Source organism: Sipha flava, unplaced genomic scaffold (genome assembly GCF_003268045.1).
Source record: "Sipha flava isolate LNK unplaced genomic scaffold, YSA_version1 101_pilon_pilon, whole genome shotgun sequence".
NCBI lineage: Eukaryota > Metazoa > Arthropoda > Insecta > Hemiptera > Aphididae > Sipha > Sipha flava.
The window spans coordinates 404,660-422,327 of NW_020271715.1; the positions used below are offsets into that span (position 1 = coordinate 404,660).

The 17,668-nt window shown below is 30.8% G+C and overlaps 1 protein-coding gene across 6 annotated transcripts in view; it reads right to left on the reverse strand.

Moving 5' to 3' along the window:
• The window catches only part of LOC112680984 (dual specificity protein phosphatase 10-like), a 33,248-nt gene extending 19,190 nt beyond the window's left edge, over positions 1–14,058 (reverse strand). The window contains exons 1-4 of one of the 6 annotated variants that reach the window (XM_025551252.1): positions 13,871–14,058; positions 13,670–13,766; positions 13,282–13,397; positions 6,203–6,295 (exon numbers count right to left, since the gene is read on the reverse strand). In XM_025551252.1, coding sequence (XP_025407037.1) covers positions 6,203–6,295; positions 13,282–13,397; positions 13,670–13,716 — 256 coding nt within the window. In that variant the 5' untranslated portion in view covers positions 13,717–13,766; positions 13,871–14,058. Of the gene's footprint in view, positions 1–1,669; positions 2,297–4,049; positions 4,182–6,202; positions 6,296–8,223; positions 8,343–13,281; positions 13,570–13,669; positions 13,767–13,870 lie in introns of those variants that run through there. The other 5 variants (XM_025551259.1, XM_025551265.1, XM_025551271.1 and 2 more) reach the window with 5 other exon arrangements.
• Positions 14,059–17,668: the final 3,610 nt, after the last annotated feature.

Here is a 17,668-nt window from a genome sequence, read left to right on the forward strand (position 1 = left end):
AGAAGTAGTGTTAGTGCTTCTAAATTTTTTCAATAATTTACCTTGTAATTGACTATATATTTGAATTTAAACAAACGTCAAATATACTTTTTTCTTATAATTTAAATAATGTTATAACTTTCCAACAGATGATGTAAGTACTTGTATTAAGTGTTTAATGGGATACGACTGAAATTTCGTGAGATAATTATAAATATGACACAATACTTTTAAGATAATTCAATCAATAGTTTAACACTAAACTTTTTATCAGCTAAACAATATTTTTTCTTTTAAAAAATAAGTATTAATAAGTTTATCGTCAAGTACATTTTGTTGTAACAGAATATAATGTTTAACACTTCATTAAAATAAAATTAAACAACATAATTATTTATTTAAGCTGACTAGTTAATTTGGTATGAAAGAAAATTACATAAATACATTTATATACGAAAAATTTGTTTAGACGAAAATAATACTTATAATATAAAATAAACAAATAATATCAATCATTAATCTTAGTTGAGTTTATTATCAGTATAATGTATGAAGATAATTTTTTTTTATATAATTTTAAATGTTATTAATTGTATTGCTAAGTAATTATATCTATAACGAAGAAGATAAAATTTTAAAATATCTCAGCAATTTTTTGGTTATGTAATTAGAAAATAAAAAAATAATTTGAAAGTTAAATATAACGGGTGTTGAAGTTAGATAGACGAATCATTTCAAACTTCTCTGAATAAAGCAACTAACTCAAAATGATTTTATAATAATTTTGTAAATACGAGTTAAGACATATGAACACAACTGTAACACAATTGTGTAAAAAGAAAAGAATTTATTTATTTTCAAATCATCTAAATTTTTATGTGACCAAGAGAAAAGATTATTTGAGAAGAAAAAGAACCATCAATACCGATACCTGCCATTACGTTAAAGTATTGATCAAGTCACGAAAACATGCGAATTTTTTGAAAAATTGCATAGGACACGTGAAAACTTTGAAATGTTGCCAATTATTACATATTTATAAATAGCACAAAAACCATTTGAATATTCTAATATAAAGACGATGGAAGTGTCGATTTTACCACTGATGATACGACTGATTGATAAAAAAAATTATTATTATTGTTACAATAACACATCAATTGACGTCTTACATCGACAAATATCCAATAGGGCATGTACCTATACATTATTATTACTATTATTATTGCACTGGACTGCGTCACAACGACGAACATATAGATGCAGTGTATGCGTCGCCGTGTTTATCAGTTTTACATTTTTCAAACACGATCTTTTTAGTCTTGTAATACTTTGTTTTGAACAAGGTGACCATTGATCATTAACACTATTATTGATAATTAATTAACACTAGTATTTATAAGCAATTGTACCAAAAGATAATAGTTTTACTTTGATCTGTAGTACTCATTATTAATATATATTATACAGATGATAGTCGGCCGACTATAGCCGTGTATGGGAAATAAAAACATATTGTAATGAAAGGACGACACCTGACGCGTTATAACGCAGGTCGATTTCGCGGTGAAAGTCCAACACGAGTCGACCGAAAACCGTTTCGAAAAAATAATACGAATATTACACACAGGTAAGTAGACCCCGCACGCACGAACACGCGCTCGCGTAACACACGCATAATAACACTTACCACGGTCATCTCCCGTAGTCGTTCGGTGGAATTTTCATTTATTGAGGACGGAGTTTTCGGAAAAAAATTCCCACTACGTTCGAAACTCATATCGTCGCCGCGCGTCCACGCAAATCAGGTCGCGTACGACCAACGTCGGTCGGTAATGACACTGCTGCCGTTGACGATAGTTATTTATGAAATCACAATCGCACGCGTCTCCGACGATATATCATCGACTGCGGTGGTCACCGGACGAACAATAACGGGGATGACGGTGAATAATATCAATGATAATGAATGAACAACATGATGACGATCAAGAAAGACGCGATCAAAAAACGATCAAGACGCGGACGACGTATCTGCTGCAGGTGTAGTGTTTTACGTTCGTGTGCACCGGCGCAACGCACACGGAGTGTAGGTATACGTGATGGACGAACAACAGCAGCAACCCGTGTGAGACGAGTGCGACGTGTGTGTGTTGGTCGGTTTGCGGATGCGGTGCGCACGAGTTCCGTACGAAACGTATGGTGCTGCGGTAGTGAAACGCACGGAGAACACGACACGCGACGATTACGACGACGGCGGAGTAGTAACGACGATATAATCGCGAGAGGAAGACGGTGGCGGCGGCACTCAATCGATTGTCCGAGCCGACGCAGTCGATTGTTCCGGGGCAAACGTACACGAGAATTTTCAACCGTGGTGGGGCGGCGGGTTACCGGCCGGAGGAAACGGTTAGGAAAAAACAACGACAACAATCGCGCAGCGGGGCAGGTGCAAACATCGATATGTCTCTCGATAGTCCGTGGCGCGCGGGTCCGTATCGGAGGCGGTCGAGGTGAGCGGCGGCGGTCTCTCTCTCGGGCGATGAGTCATCCCCGATCACATGCCTATACAGACGCTCGCACGCGCACAATCGCGGGGCGCGCGCACGCACGCAACGGTGCGGTACAACACCGGGACCCGCTGCCGCCGCCGCCGAACCGACCTTACGAAACCGCTGCCACGGCGGCGCACACGCGGGAAGTAGAAGTACAACCTTGTTCGCGGGCTGTCGTGTACAACACTGCGTGTGTGCGTGTGCGTGTGTGTGTGTGCGTGCGCGCGCGCGCGTGTAACGCTATTGCATATAGGTGTAATGTATTATAATGTTATTACAATTATTCGGTCGGTTTTTCGAACGGGAAGTGTAAAAAATAAAAACTGTTTTATCGTATCGTCGGAATTATGATTATCGGGCGTTAAAAAATTGATATCTTAACAGACGACTTCCTAGTTACCGTGCACGCACCTAAGCATCGTTTTCGAGACAGCCTCCAGAACTCCGGATAATTTCACATCCAACCAATCGAACATAGGAGGGCGGCGGTAGGGAGAGAAACAAAAAAACATGGTCTTTTCGTTTTCAAACAGATTTCCCGTTTTCCCGTCGGCAACTGCGTACGTGATCATTTTGTACGATCGTAAAAACATATACCGCCGAGTGTTCCGGGTCACGATGTTCGACCAGTAAACCGTGGTGATGCTGTTATTCTCGATCAATCCGAAAACTCTATTGCTATTGTAGCGCTGCTCGTACCACCAATTACACCGGGGTTTAACTGTTCTTTTTTAATGTTTAAAAATTATGTCACGTTATCAACATCACAAACCACCGATGTTAATATGAGGTAAACCGTACCGTTGGTAGGTTACATTTCACGACTGCATACCGTGTGTACAATTTTTTTTCTTTCTTATCGAATGTTTAAACATAGGTCAACAGTTCGTGTAAGGAATGACGAGATTTCGTAGAGTAATTAGTTTATTTTGTTTGTTAAACATATTTTAACAACTTTATCAATATTATTGTTAGAAAAATATTAAGTAATTTGCAATCTTGGAAATCATTTGAACAAGAGTACTTATTTATCATACACCCCACATGAACAGCGATTTTAATTTTATCAATTATTAATTATCAATAAATTTAACAATAATGTAATTTTCAAGTGTTTTAGGATTCGCTTAAAAATAAACATTAAAATGCAATAAGTTATTTAAATTGGTTACTTTGTAATTTTTATTTTATCATTACGGTTGTAAATTTTTACTTTTTTATATGTGCGTGAATTATTTATACTTATGTTAATTCAATAGACAGTAATTATGGTTAAAAAAACGATTTTTTTTATTAAAAAAATAAAGAATGTACTACAAGCAAGATTTTGATAGTAGTTAATTTATTTAATAAGATTTTTTAATCTTACATTAATAATTTGATTTTGAAACAAAGTTCATCAGGAGATTATACAGGGATGAATAATAAGTATAAACCTCTTTATAAACTTTGGTGCGCCAATAGTAAAAGTGTGATGGTCATAAAGGGTGCAAGAGAATATGGCGCATGACTCACCTGTGTACTGGGACTATATTGATCTTTTATTTTGGGAAGGTGTCATTTTGGGCTTCTTTCTTGTAACGCACCATTGGAGAGCTTTTATACTTCAACAAAACTAATTGGAATCAATAATACGTATCACAGTTTTATAAATTCATAAATCAATTTTAAATTTACGGAGCAAAAATTAGATGTAATTTACAGGCACGAGCAAAAAAATACTATCGAATTTTCAAGGCCCAACTTACATTATATACCCATACCGTTACTGTGTGTATGTAAACCTCGTTTGTACATGCATTTGAACGTACATATTATGACTCACGCCAAGAGTTGACGTATGACGAGAAACCTCTGATTGGTCGATAAAATACGTACACAACTTTTAAAAAACATTTAAGACGTATATCGTTATTACTAGTTGAAACATAATTTAAGTTATTTTATAAATCGACAAACTCGTTTTGTTATACTTTAAAGGCGTCTTATTTAAGTTTATTAAAAAAGTATTAATTTATGTAAAAGAAATATTTTATTAAATCAAACAGGCATAATTTTATTAAAATATATATATGATATTGATCGATCATAATGCAAGGTGTTTGTTGTATTAAATATATGGCATTCTCGCATAATGTCATAATTACATTTACGATGAACAAATAAAAAAATAAAAAAACACTTATTGACTTAATATACAAATTATTTCTTATAATATAATATATTACTTATACTCATATTTATATGCACATTATTACTACCTATATATTTTTATCTTATTTCATTCATTTATTTAATGTAAATTTTTTATATTCTCGAGTGATTATCGTTTCAACTAATATCAGTGGTGGATCCAGGATTTTCATTGTGGGAGGGGGGGGGTCGAAAAATGTTTTCCCTTGGGATATTTTTTATAACATTGCAATCAGTAATTAATCAAGGGTTTTTACTTCGTAATGCAGTAGTACACATTTAAAAATGAATCTCATATATCATTTTATTAGTAGGTACATATGTATAATATAGGTATATACATTTTACATATACTAAACAATTGTTATTCGTAAACTGATTTTATTACTTACTTATATTTTGTGTATAACCCAAATTATTTTGAGGTAGAAAACATCTATGATATATATTATCGTGACAAGTGATACGACTGTTGTAAGTTTCTATAATGATTGACGAATTTTGTATCTACGTTATTGGAATTAATTGGAATGTAAAATTGAAGTAAAAATAAAAAAAATACAACATATCAAGAAAGGCTCAACCGTTTAACTTCTGTGAATATTCATAAATCTATAAATGTATCAGTTGATGAGGTTTTTGAAGAACTTTTCAAAAAACTAAGAAAAATATATTGCAAAACTTTTTAATTTAATTGTAAAATTATATTTAAGTGTATGAAATAATGAATTAAAATAATAGTAAGTAATATAATACATTAATTTAAATCTAAAACAATTAATTTCTTGTTTGAATAATAATACAAAGTACATACTTTCCGTCATACATTAAAAAAAAAATCTTTTTTTTTTTTAATTTATAAAATTATTGGTTTTTTCCTTTTTTTTTTTTTGGGGGGGGGGGGGGGGTAACCCCTAACCCACCCCCTTGGATCCGCCTCTGACTAATATAATTCTATAAATATAAAGATATGACAAGAATATTTTTTGAACTAAAGGAACCTTAAAAAATAAACTGATGGGAATAACAGATATTGTTTAAGTACAAAATTATATAGGTACAGCGATTTTTTTGTATGAGTTTCAATTATTTAAAGGTTATTTCAGGGGATTAATTGCTTTTGAGTTAGGTATTATCAACTGTCATATTCTGGATAAAAGAAGTTTTTTTTAATTTGTTGTCTTCATTTATTAGGTATAATAAAATGATAAAATAAAACATTTGTGGAATATTTTGATGTTTACTCATTTGATGCAAAAAACCTGATACATGGAGAATATTATAGTCATTGTTAAATATAAAATATGTTGACCCTGCAATATTGATCGTTCCTAATTGAATATTGTCATTTATAATCTGAGGCTTATATGATTTTATATTTTATTACTATAAAAATATCTATATAATAATATTCAGTTTTTACAATAATAAATTGCCAAAGAATAAAGTGTAAAATCGAATATATATTTACTTACGATGATCATTTTCGCAGTTAGTTGGCAGGGTACGTTTCCTAGAAGGAGAATGAACAGTTATTCTAGGCACGACTATTCCCATTATGCTCAAATCTGTAAAATCATACAATACACAATCAATTATTAAGGTAGCAGTTTTTAATCAAATTAAATCAAATCAGTTTTTTTTCGTGATCAAATTATAGAATAAATAAATATTCAAATTGTTTTCACGTACTCAATTGCACATTTTTTAGACTATAAACCAATTTAAAAAATTTAAAATGACCGTTCAAAAACTGTGTGTTGATAACTCATTTAATTATACAAATGTTTATCATATTTTTATTAAAATTATATTCTATTGATTTTTTAATCTTATTATTATTTTTTTTTTTTTTGCTCAAATCGTCAACCAAATAAATTTCCATCAAAAATCCAAATTTTTAATATATGGTAATAGGTATTTTTAAAATAATAATTCTTAAGACAAAAATGGTTATATTATAGTAGGTAATACATTCCTACTAAACTACGTAAAAATAGGCCCACTCTGATCTATTTAGCCACCTATGTTTACAAGCAAATGGTGCCCCCCCCCCAATTTCATAGCTCAGTATTATCCAGAATCTTGTTTAACTTCAAAAATGTTATTAACATGATTTTTAGTTATTGTTTAAAACATGTTTTATATCATGTTTATAATAAATTATTATTATACAAGTAATTATGATATTTTTTTCTGAGATTTGATTTATAAAACCACCCTACATTTTCGGGAGCAGTTTTTTGAACACCTTGCACTCCTCATTAGCGTGGTCCTGCGAGAAAATGTATTTTATTTTTAACTACAACATTTTCATGTTGTTTTAATGTCCATTCTTCATAAATTAAAACATCATATTATAAAAATCAATAAAATGTTGAAATTTTCATTATTGAATTAAAATAGTCACAGACTTTATTTAATGTTTGGCCATATTTAAAGAAACCTTAATAATGAAATAAGGTGTATGCATTTAAATATACTACGTAAGACGTCACCATTAAAGGTCTATTTTATTGATTTAAAGAACGGGTCAATAGTTTTCAACCTATTATGTTATTATTATTTTACAAAATAATGGTAGTGAATTATTATAAATAACACATATGTAGGTCAAAAACCTATTTTTCATAGTCAAAAAAGAATAAAAATTTCAAGTCGAATTCTTGAGCCAAATTTAGTCCAACTCAAAGTACCTTAAATATATTAATGAAATCATCGGGCTGACATTTTACCCTACGCATTCACTCTCGTTTGAAGTCAAGGCCATTGTTTTTTCTTTAAATAGAATTTGTAGAAAATGTGTGTTTTAATTTTAAACATAAGTTATATTTACACCTCAATTTTTTTTTTTTTTTTTACAGAATAGTTTTATTTTAAATTCCATTTCAAATATTTTTTTAAGGGACAAAACATATGAATTGTAAATCAATTAAATAATCTACATGTTCAGAGCATTAACTAAGCTAAGCTAATACAGTATTGATGATTTCGTAAGAATGACATTTTAAATTAAAAATTAACAAATATGTTATATGTTATGTTATACATATATTTAAATATACATTACGTAAATTTTATTTTATTTTAAATAGTAAATTTGCGTAAGTTTCATTATTATACATATAATATATTACTTTAGTTAAAAAAAAAAAAAGTGATCCACAACATCTTCAGTTGAATGCCCGTTCTAACATACTCTAACGCAATATTCCCCACGAAATTTTAAATTAGCATAATTTACTCATTATTGTATATTTTTTTTGTAAAAATTTTATAACTTATTTGTGTAATGTAAAAATTGTTATTGTATTCTATACTTTAACGTGTTAATTAAAACTTTGTAAATTTACCATTTTATTATTGTTAACAGATACAAGAATATTAAAAATTCAAATTTCTAAATTAATAAATTTAAATGATTTGTCAGGAAAATTCTAAAATAAAAAAAATAAATAAAAAAACGTTATTTAAAAATATTACATTAAGTTCTTACTCGGATTCTTAATTTTAACTTGAACCTGGTTGTACAACAATATGAACTCGAAAAAAAGACCACAACCGTAAAGTGTTGCGATGGACTCGAGTGCTTAAGAACGATTACACTAACAATACTAAAAACACATACGCTGTTGAACAGTTTAAAAAGAAGTGACGCTAATTTTTCTGTCACCATTGCCGCGTATTCTTGTCTATGATAGCCTTGAGACTGCTTCATCACAATAATTGACCTTATTGTGGTAAAAATAAGATTATTTATATTATAACCATGTTAAAATGCGGAAGGACGAGTTTTATTTAAACATATCCATACATTACACAGGTTATGATTAATAGTCTCGTTTTTTTTATCGTACAAAAACCCTTTTTTAATAGTCCATTTTAAATATACGAATAGTCGTATCGGCAAAATGATATTTTGTGTATTTGTAGTGAAACACTCATAACATAAAGGGTGAACTGTATCACAAACTATTATTGCAAGCATTTTTGTTGTCTAGTCTCTACTGAATGTAATGGATTTTAAAAACGTACTATATTAGATGAATCTAAATGCAAACAAAAGCATTTTAAAATAATACACGTTTGAATAAACCGTACGTCTTTCAAAATTGAAATAAACATTATTTTCAACACTGTATCACGCCCGCAATAATGCAGTCGGATTTAATATTGTAATATTATGTTATTATACATTTATGATAGTATGATTAATACAAATATTTTGCAATCGCATAACTCTACGATTGTTTACTAATAACATTGTTTTCTAAAAGATCTCGTGTTTGATGTATATGACGAGAAACCACCATTACATCATAAAATGCAATAATGAGTTTTAACCGTAAAGTATTACTCTATCGCGGTCTATTGATTTTGTGTAGTATACTGTATTATTTTATTTAATAGAATATGCTACACCATACATGCACATCCATGTTTGTATTATAAATATTACTGATTCTCATCATTTAAGCGATAAAAGATTTTATATCACAAGAGTTCAGACTCTCTGGGCAAGCTAGGGGCGAATGGTAATATTACACTTCCTCTCATTGTTTTATTCATTTATTATTATAATATTATGTTAGTTTATTAAATTATTTTTACAAATTTAAACTGATATATATTTCTTATACTATTCTTATAGTTTGAAAATTAAAAACACATTATTCTAATAAATTATACTGTCAGTAGTATTTTATAGAATATCAAATAGTTAATGTCATGATAATAATTAAGAGGACGTAATACCCAAGTAGAACACATATAATGACCGCGAGGGATTACATTACTAAGGTGTTTTTACGAGGCTCCTGAAAATTGTCGATGTGGTAACAACCCCTTAATAGCCAAAAACTGTTTTCCCCTTTTTGTCAATGTATAAATTAGAATGTATAGTGTGTATCATGTAAAATAATTTAGTATTTCTTGTTTTGCATAATGTTTAATGTTTAACACAGTATCCTAACTTAAATTTCCAGTTATTAAATGTTATTAATTCGATTTATTATTTTAATTAGAAATGTAACTTAAAACTTTTTTCATATAAACATAAATACAAATTAACTTTTGGATGTAAGTGTACCGCCAATCTCTCTCATGTTAGCTGTTTCTTACATCAATATCAAATTAACTTGTTAGTTATTATTATTACTATAACTAACAAGTATATACAAATTAGTAGAAAAAAAAAGGGACTTTTTAACAGCGGCATAAAATCTATTTTAAAATGATGTTTGAAAATCGTAATATATAATATTAAGTATAGTGAGTATAATTAATAAATATTGATATAAATAATATTTATTTCTTACTTTTGTTAGTTTTGTATGTATTTCAGATTGTACGATTTTCAGAGGGGATCGACCCTAATAACTACCCTCTACCGATAGTATTATCTTAACACATATCTTACATTGATCTAATAGTTACCTAAGTAATTGTATATTTTTCATACGTTTAGAGCTGTTAAAATTAAACATACATGAAATACATGAAATAGATAGGTTAATTAATTTAATAGAAATAGTTAATACATACTTTTATTTGTTACTATTTTAAACGGATAACTAGATGGGAGGGGCAGAAAAATTACGCATATAATAAAGTTTAACTTATTCAAATTATATAATTTACATAGGAATATGATCAATTTATTCGATTTATTTTTTCATCTAATTTCTCATAGATGAAAATAGGAATGTACGAGTCCCTCGTATAATGTTCTTTTCTAATACTACAAATGTAGTTTATAAGAAAAATAAAGGTTTCATTTTTAATGTTTATTAAAACATAGACTAGATTTTTGTAGTTCATATTTCATTGCTTATAGTTATAACAATAACATGTTTAGTTATTTAGAGTAAACTGTAAACAATAGTCACACATTAATCGATAATGCAATAATAACATCATGCGATATATTATACATATTACGAATGTTTGTATGATGTGTAGTATATCAGTGACGATCTAAAATTATCTATAGTTTAATAAAGAACTATTCCAAAATTATTTATTATCAATATCAGCTTTATAAGTTTAAGACTTAACAAGTATCAAGTTCTAGATAAAAAAATGTTAATAAGTAAAAATTGGACTTTTACTAAGTTAGTAATAGCCAACTAGTAAATTATATCTAATACTTTAGCTTAAAAAACCGTTTTTAAGACATTGTTCAGACTATTTTTAAAGCGTACTTTAACACGTTATAAATAACAAAGATAAATGTTTTTTTATAAATATCTACTCGTATTCACACCACTCACCTGTCAAAAGTTAAGAAATCAATTGGATGAAAAAACTCATTTATTTTGTACTAGTAAAATAAATTAATATTAAAACAATTAATACATCCAAGGAACACAATCGGTCAATTATGATTTATATTTTAATTGACAAAGTTATCTAGGGCCGGTGGAAGGCACGTGTGGCTTGTGCGACCGCACAGGACGACAATTTTTTTCGAAATTTTAGGGGCGTCATCGTTTATAAATAAAAATATGTATTATTCATTATTTCTCATTATATTTACTCATTGTGAATTGTGTTCGATGGCGCAAATAGAAAAAAAAAAATTTAAGGGGAGTTCAAGCCCCCAGCAGTTATTTTTCAAATTAAATGTACATAATTTTAATAGTATTTGTATTTCTATAATTTGGTTTAAAGCGCAATGCATTAATTATACATATTATAACATACTTACATATGTTTTCTTAAGAAATAAATAAATACATTTTATTCACAATAATAATAATCAGAGTTAGGATGGTGATGACCTTTAAAACAACATAAAAATGCCATAAACACTAAAAAATGAATTTCAAAAATAACCATATAACTTAAATAACTTAAATAAGTGAAAACAATTGAAAATTAAAAACAATTTTTATTATTGGAGATATACTATAGGTGTGATAATGGGTGTTAGAGTACCTTAAGCTTATTTAAAAAAATTATATCACTGAAATAAATAAATTAATAATTTGTATTTTTTTCTAATTTTTATTAAATAAAGGTATTTTTGTGCCTTAATTCAATCTACTTATAATTAATTAAATTTCCCAAAGTTTTTTTTTTAAATTTTCGAAAGCCGACATTTTATAGTTTGATCTCCTACAATAAAATCCAGTTTTTAATTAATTTTTTATAAATAACTATGTACTAATTATCGAGCAACCATTTATTGAAAGGGGTGGCATTGTTTTATTTTCACGGGGCGGCAAAATTCTTAGCACCGACCCCGATGTTATTATTTCTAACCAGTCTTGATTTACGAATTAAAATATAAGAAAAGTTTTGTTAGAATGACATTTAAAAACAACTGACAAGACTATTAATAATCAAAATGTTATCCCATCTATGTTTGAAAAATCAGAAAAATGGAAAAATCAAAACCTAATCAGATATAATTCTAAATACTTGATATAATTTTAACGATAGTAGAAAAATATTGCATCATTTTTCAGCTTACAGGTAATACATTTTAAATCAATAGTAAAATAAATTTGAGTTCTTCTATAGGGGTATAAGAAATGTTAGATAATTTGTAGATAGCAATTTGAACCGTTAGTTTATTATATGGATAATAAATCATTATAATCACTGCACACTGTTATATTTTTAGATCCTAAGCGAAAGAACAATGGTAATAATGTATTAATTCTACAATATTTATTTGTTCATGCTTTTAATTTTCACAAAATGTTCATAAATACGTTTTAAACCTGATTGTCGATTATTCTCCAAACGTAACATTTGTGAATCATTTGTGATTTATTTCTGTTGTACGTTTTATTTATAAGTATCAATTTTTTAGGTTTTAAAATATGTTTCACATCAGTTGGTGTATGATATATATATATATATATAATGAAATACCTATAACTGTTGTATAATATACTTCACTACATATTTATGTAGTAAATTTGTTTAAGTAGTTTAGGTAGATATATTGTATGCTTACTCAAATACTCAATAAACTCATTATTAAATAAATATTATATTACTCTAAAATATTAAAACATCCTTACCTGAATTTTAAAAAAAGTTTCTTTTTATTATAAAATAATCTTATAATATTATTAAATAATTGTATATTTGTAAAGTGTAGTTTATTTTAGGCTGGGACTAGGGGTCTCCCAAATGTATGTAAGCCTAGGGGCCCGTGTGCGCGGCACACTGTATACCCGGTTTTTGCGGCACTGATTGTAGATCATTTATAGCAATTTTGTAAATTTTCAAAAATCAAATATTACAATAATACACTTACATTGAACAATTTAACTTGATAAAAAAAAAAGTTATACTATTATATTGGTCCAGTGTTAATTTTCGTATTTGTATTGTACATTTATGAGTAAAAGAATATAAACCTAACTGTACAATTTCTCAATGACAATTTGTACCTAATTTATAGACTTTCTCATTGTATTCAAGATTAAATACCTAATTTAATTATTAGGACTTGTTTTAATCGAGTAAAAATGAATAGTTCTTGGTCATCAACAATTTAATTCCATATTTTAATTAGATACTACAACTATATTACCTGGTTCGATGGGTTCTCGGTGTTTCAGACGATCTTTGCCAAAACACATTTTTAACGTTTTCATCTCAAAAATCTTTCTTTGCTTCTTTTCAACAGGACGCGGTATATCACTACGGCTCATTTTTAAGAAGAATACAACAATTAATACTATATATAATTCTTAACGGCGTAATGGCCGCAAATGCGCAGGTACACGTAATGGTCATATAAATAATATTTTAAAGAAAAAACACTTTGTAAAGAATTACAAAAGACAAATAAAGTAACGATTGTAATGAAGTTTTAACTATAAATGCATTAAAACAAACCGGCACGATTCACTTTTCATAGCGATGACCGGAAAATTTAAGATATTTCTTATTAGTTGTTACATATTAAATGTACCTACCCAACGACTTTTAAGCTGCCGGAAAATCGGCGATAAACTGATAACATGGGCCATTATAATCTTCAATGAAATTACCCAGATTGTTAAGTTATTTGTTCTGGTATTAAAAATAAACTTTATTAAAAAGGAATATTACTTGGTTACATTTAAAATGTATACAATATTTTTGTATAAAATGTCAATACGAAATATTTAACTTACAATATGGGTTAAGATGCCTTAGGTTGTGTTCAACCGGTCCACGCATACATTCTCAACTAGTACGTTGAGATAAACTTGTAAATTGGCTGGTTACGGAATAAAAATTGTCTACTTAATCCATATGGCCGCATGTAATTTCTTATACTGCAGTGAATAGCACGAATGAATGAAGATGTTGTACTTGCAATTGCCTTTAATAATAAACGGTAAATAAAAGAAAATACCATGAATTCAAAATTATAATCGCATATAAAACTGTCAATATTTTATTCATTATCACATCTTTATCAGTGTTGTATCATCAGGAGAATAATACAGGTCGGAGAGGTATTAACAGTGCGGCAACTGATAGTTGAATACGTGCGCCGTGCGTGTAAAGCTGCAAACATCATATCCATATAAATTTAAATTTAAAATATTTATGTATTTATACATACGTACGCTTACATCTGTGGCTGCAAACTAGTTGGAATTATGGAGGAGGGCAAAACAATAGTATTCACTACCCACCAATAAAATCGTTCGTTGTGCTCGCATAATATACAATTACGTAATATAAGTGTATTGATGTATCCTTATTGTTATGTCTAAAAATTAACCATCGATTATCGATCAATTACCCACCCTCCTACCAAATTAAGGGGAACAATGCCCCCCCTGCTCCTCTAGATTTGCGCCTCTGCGTATGCGATAAAATCTTTGAAAGGGAACAAAAAACAAAAGGATTGCAAAAGGTGTTTTGCATTCAAATATGTTTTTATAACTAAAATTAATTGAAAATATCTTTTTATGCGATTTCCTTAACATAGTGGTTATCATTTCAAAGTTTTTGTATCGCAGTAGGTATTGCATTCACTGACTTAATAATAATTATTCTATAATAATATTAGTACTATTACCATGTCAATTTTACTTATGATAATTTTATTGTTCCTAAAATATAATACTTGTGTATCACTTAATAGTGTAAGGCTTCAAAGTGATATTTTTAAATGATCAAACCGGTATATGCATGTTACGGAGTGTAACGCTTGATTAACAATTAGAGATTATACGGAACCGTGTGCGTGTGTGTGTGTGTGTGTGTGTGTGTGCGTGCGTGTGTGTGTGTGTATGTGTGTATGTGTGTGTTTTTCCAGTGTCTGCGGCGTGGGATTATAGTAACTACACGAGCATGACTCAATATTATAATAATATACGATACTCTTCGTTGGATAACTGCAGCAGTGCGTATTGTAGTCGATGCACGTCGTCCTTAGCAGCCTCAGGCTTAACGTTTAAAAATTAGAATGACAAACGAAAGTTGCGCCGCGAGGAAAGGGGACCGCGGCGCACACGCGTAACAACGGTTAAGCCTAATGCGCGTGCGGGGGCGCCGCTTATCTGTGACTGGACGGCAGCCAGCGATTGGCCGCGGTGTTGTTGTTTTTCCAGCCCCTTGATATATATTTCCCCGCAGGATCAGTGTGAATTCTGGAGGGTAAGTTGTTGTGATACACTTTGGTATAAACTCATTTACACACGAACACACGGGTGCGCGTGAGCACCCATGGATGTACATAGGACCAATGCTGGATTTTTCGGGGTCCAAGGCAAAGTTATCAAGAGTTTTTTACGATGTCCACGATATTTTTCGAGCATAAAGATAAACATACTTAGGCCCCTCGTTATATTTTAGGTTATTTTCTTTTTGATGCATACATTATGATTTTTAGAATTAAGATATAGTTAAGATAATAACTATGGTTCAATACTTTTATATTCAAATTATGCGTAACAATAACTAAAAAATTATGTATTTTTACTGTTTTAGTTCATATATACCTGGTGCAAATAACAATTAAACAATTAAAATCTTACACGAACATATCTTAATAATTTTCCTTTATAGCATGCTAGTGGTTTAACCGTTAACAATACATAATATTAAATAAAATAGAACGTATCATGCATTAAAAAAAGTAAAAACCGCAGTAGGTTTAATATGCAGTACTCGTTTATGAGATATGAATCACAATTACGGAAAACCAACATTAAAAAATATCTACTAATGCCTCATTTAAAGTGGCCCATCGAAGCGGTAGGCCCTGGACATGTGTCCGGTTCACCACCCCCTTGCAATGGCCCTGCAACATGTGTATACGAGAAATAAATACTTATATCTATATATATATTTATTTATAATTAAATACATAGATACACGTGTATACACACAACGGAAAAAATACGACGGCAGAGGGTTACATACAATACGCGTATATGGCGCGTCCAGAATAAGACGGAAACATCATGAGTCATCGAACGTCAACGGGCGGCCGGTTCGCGTATTAATAGAGAGCGAACGCGCACAGGGACCTCCTACACAAAGCGTGTAAAACGGCGCACGGGAGCGGCGTGTACATAAATGGACCTCTTCCGGCCGGTCCCTCACGGTGATAAAAACAAAAGGTCTTCGCTTCGGGGACAGAAATATATTATTATTCTCGCGCAGCAAGCTGCGGACGCGCTCGCTTTTACGGGTCGACCCTTGCACCACTCAGGTGCCGGCAGTGGCGTATCCAGGATTTATTCAACAGGGGTGTTTTAAAATTTGATAGACTTATGGTAAGTGGGAGGCTCTGCCCCCCTCCTATATTACATAAATAAATACCATGTATTTATATAAATTATTATACTAATGAAAATGATTATATTAAAACAGTGTATGTAAAATCGACAAGTTGTATACAACATTTATTCAAATCATACTTTAAGTAAGTTTGTAATTTAATGAAATACCATAGAATATGGTCGATGGGGAGGGGGTGTTCTAAAACCCATATCACCCCCTTAAATACGTCCCTGGGTGCAGCGGTTCAAAATGTCCACGTGTGCTGGCACAGTAATATCAACGCGGGTCCGTGCCGAGCGGTCGGACTATATGGTACACGGACGAGCTTTACTACGAGACGACAACAGTATACTTACAGGGAGTAAAGTTACTGTAAGTAACTTTAGTAACTAAGTTAAGTATAAATTACTTACGGGGAGTACACTTACAAGCGCACGTACAGATAAAAGCGTACCTAATCACGGTTGATGAACAAAATCGCAGTGTCGGATCCACGCACCGTCCCGAAATCTCTGGGAATACAAACCTAACCACCGCGCGTGCAGACCCAAATCATCGATGACGAACGTACAGTGTGAACGAACGTCATTGGCGACGACTCGTCGCATGGACATGAAGCGGTAGAGCAAAAACGAAAATTAATATAACAAAAGCTGCGATTTACTTACAGCTATAGGTCATTGCTCACGCGCGTTTACCATAACGCAACGCGTACTATTCGGATTGAAACGCACGTCTTGTGTGATTGCGTAAACCGGCCTCGCCGAAACAGCATCAGACCGTAATCAATGCCGCACAATAACATTGTCGGCCAATAAATCCGAAAGCTCCTTCGCGTCCTGCGCGTTGGTTACGACATGATTAGTCGTTGGCTTATTGTACGCGGTAGCTGACGAAAACTTTAAGCGAATATGTGTTCGCGCACCGGTGCAGCGTTTGGGAAGAATGTCGTTCGCGAACGCATTTTATGAACGACACACGAATGTCACTAGCTGTTTCCAAACAATACGTGATCGCAAACAAAGTTTATATTCCTAACGATTTCTAACGATTTTAGAAGCGTCCACATTTATTTGGCATTTTAAAAATATAAGTATAAATAATGGTTACCTATGATATGGTTAAACGTAGAGTAAAATATACGTAATACCTATATGTCTCATTTATACGGAATTCGAGTAGGTGAT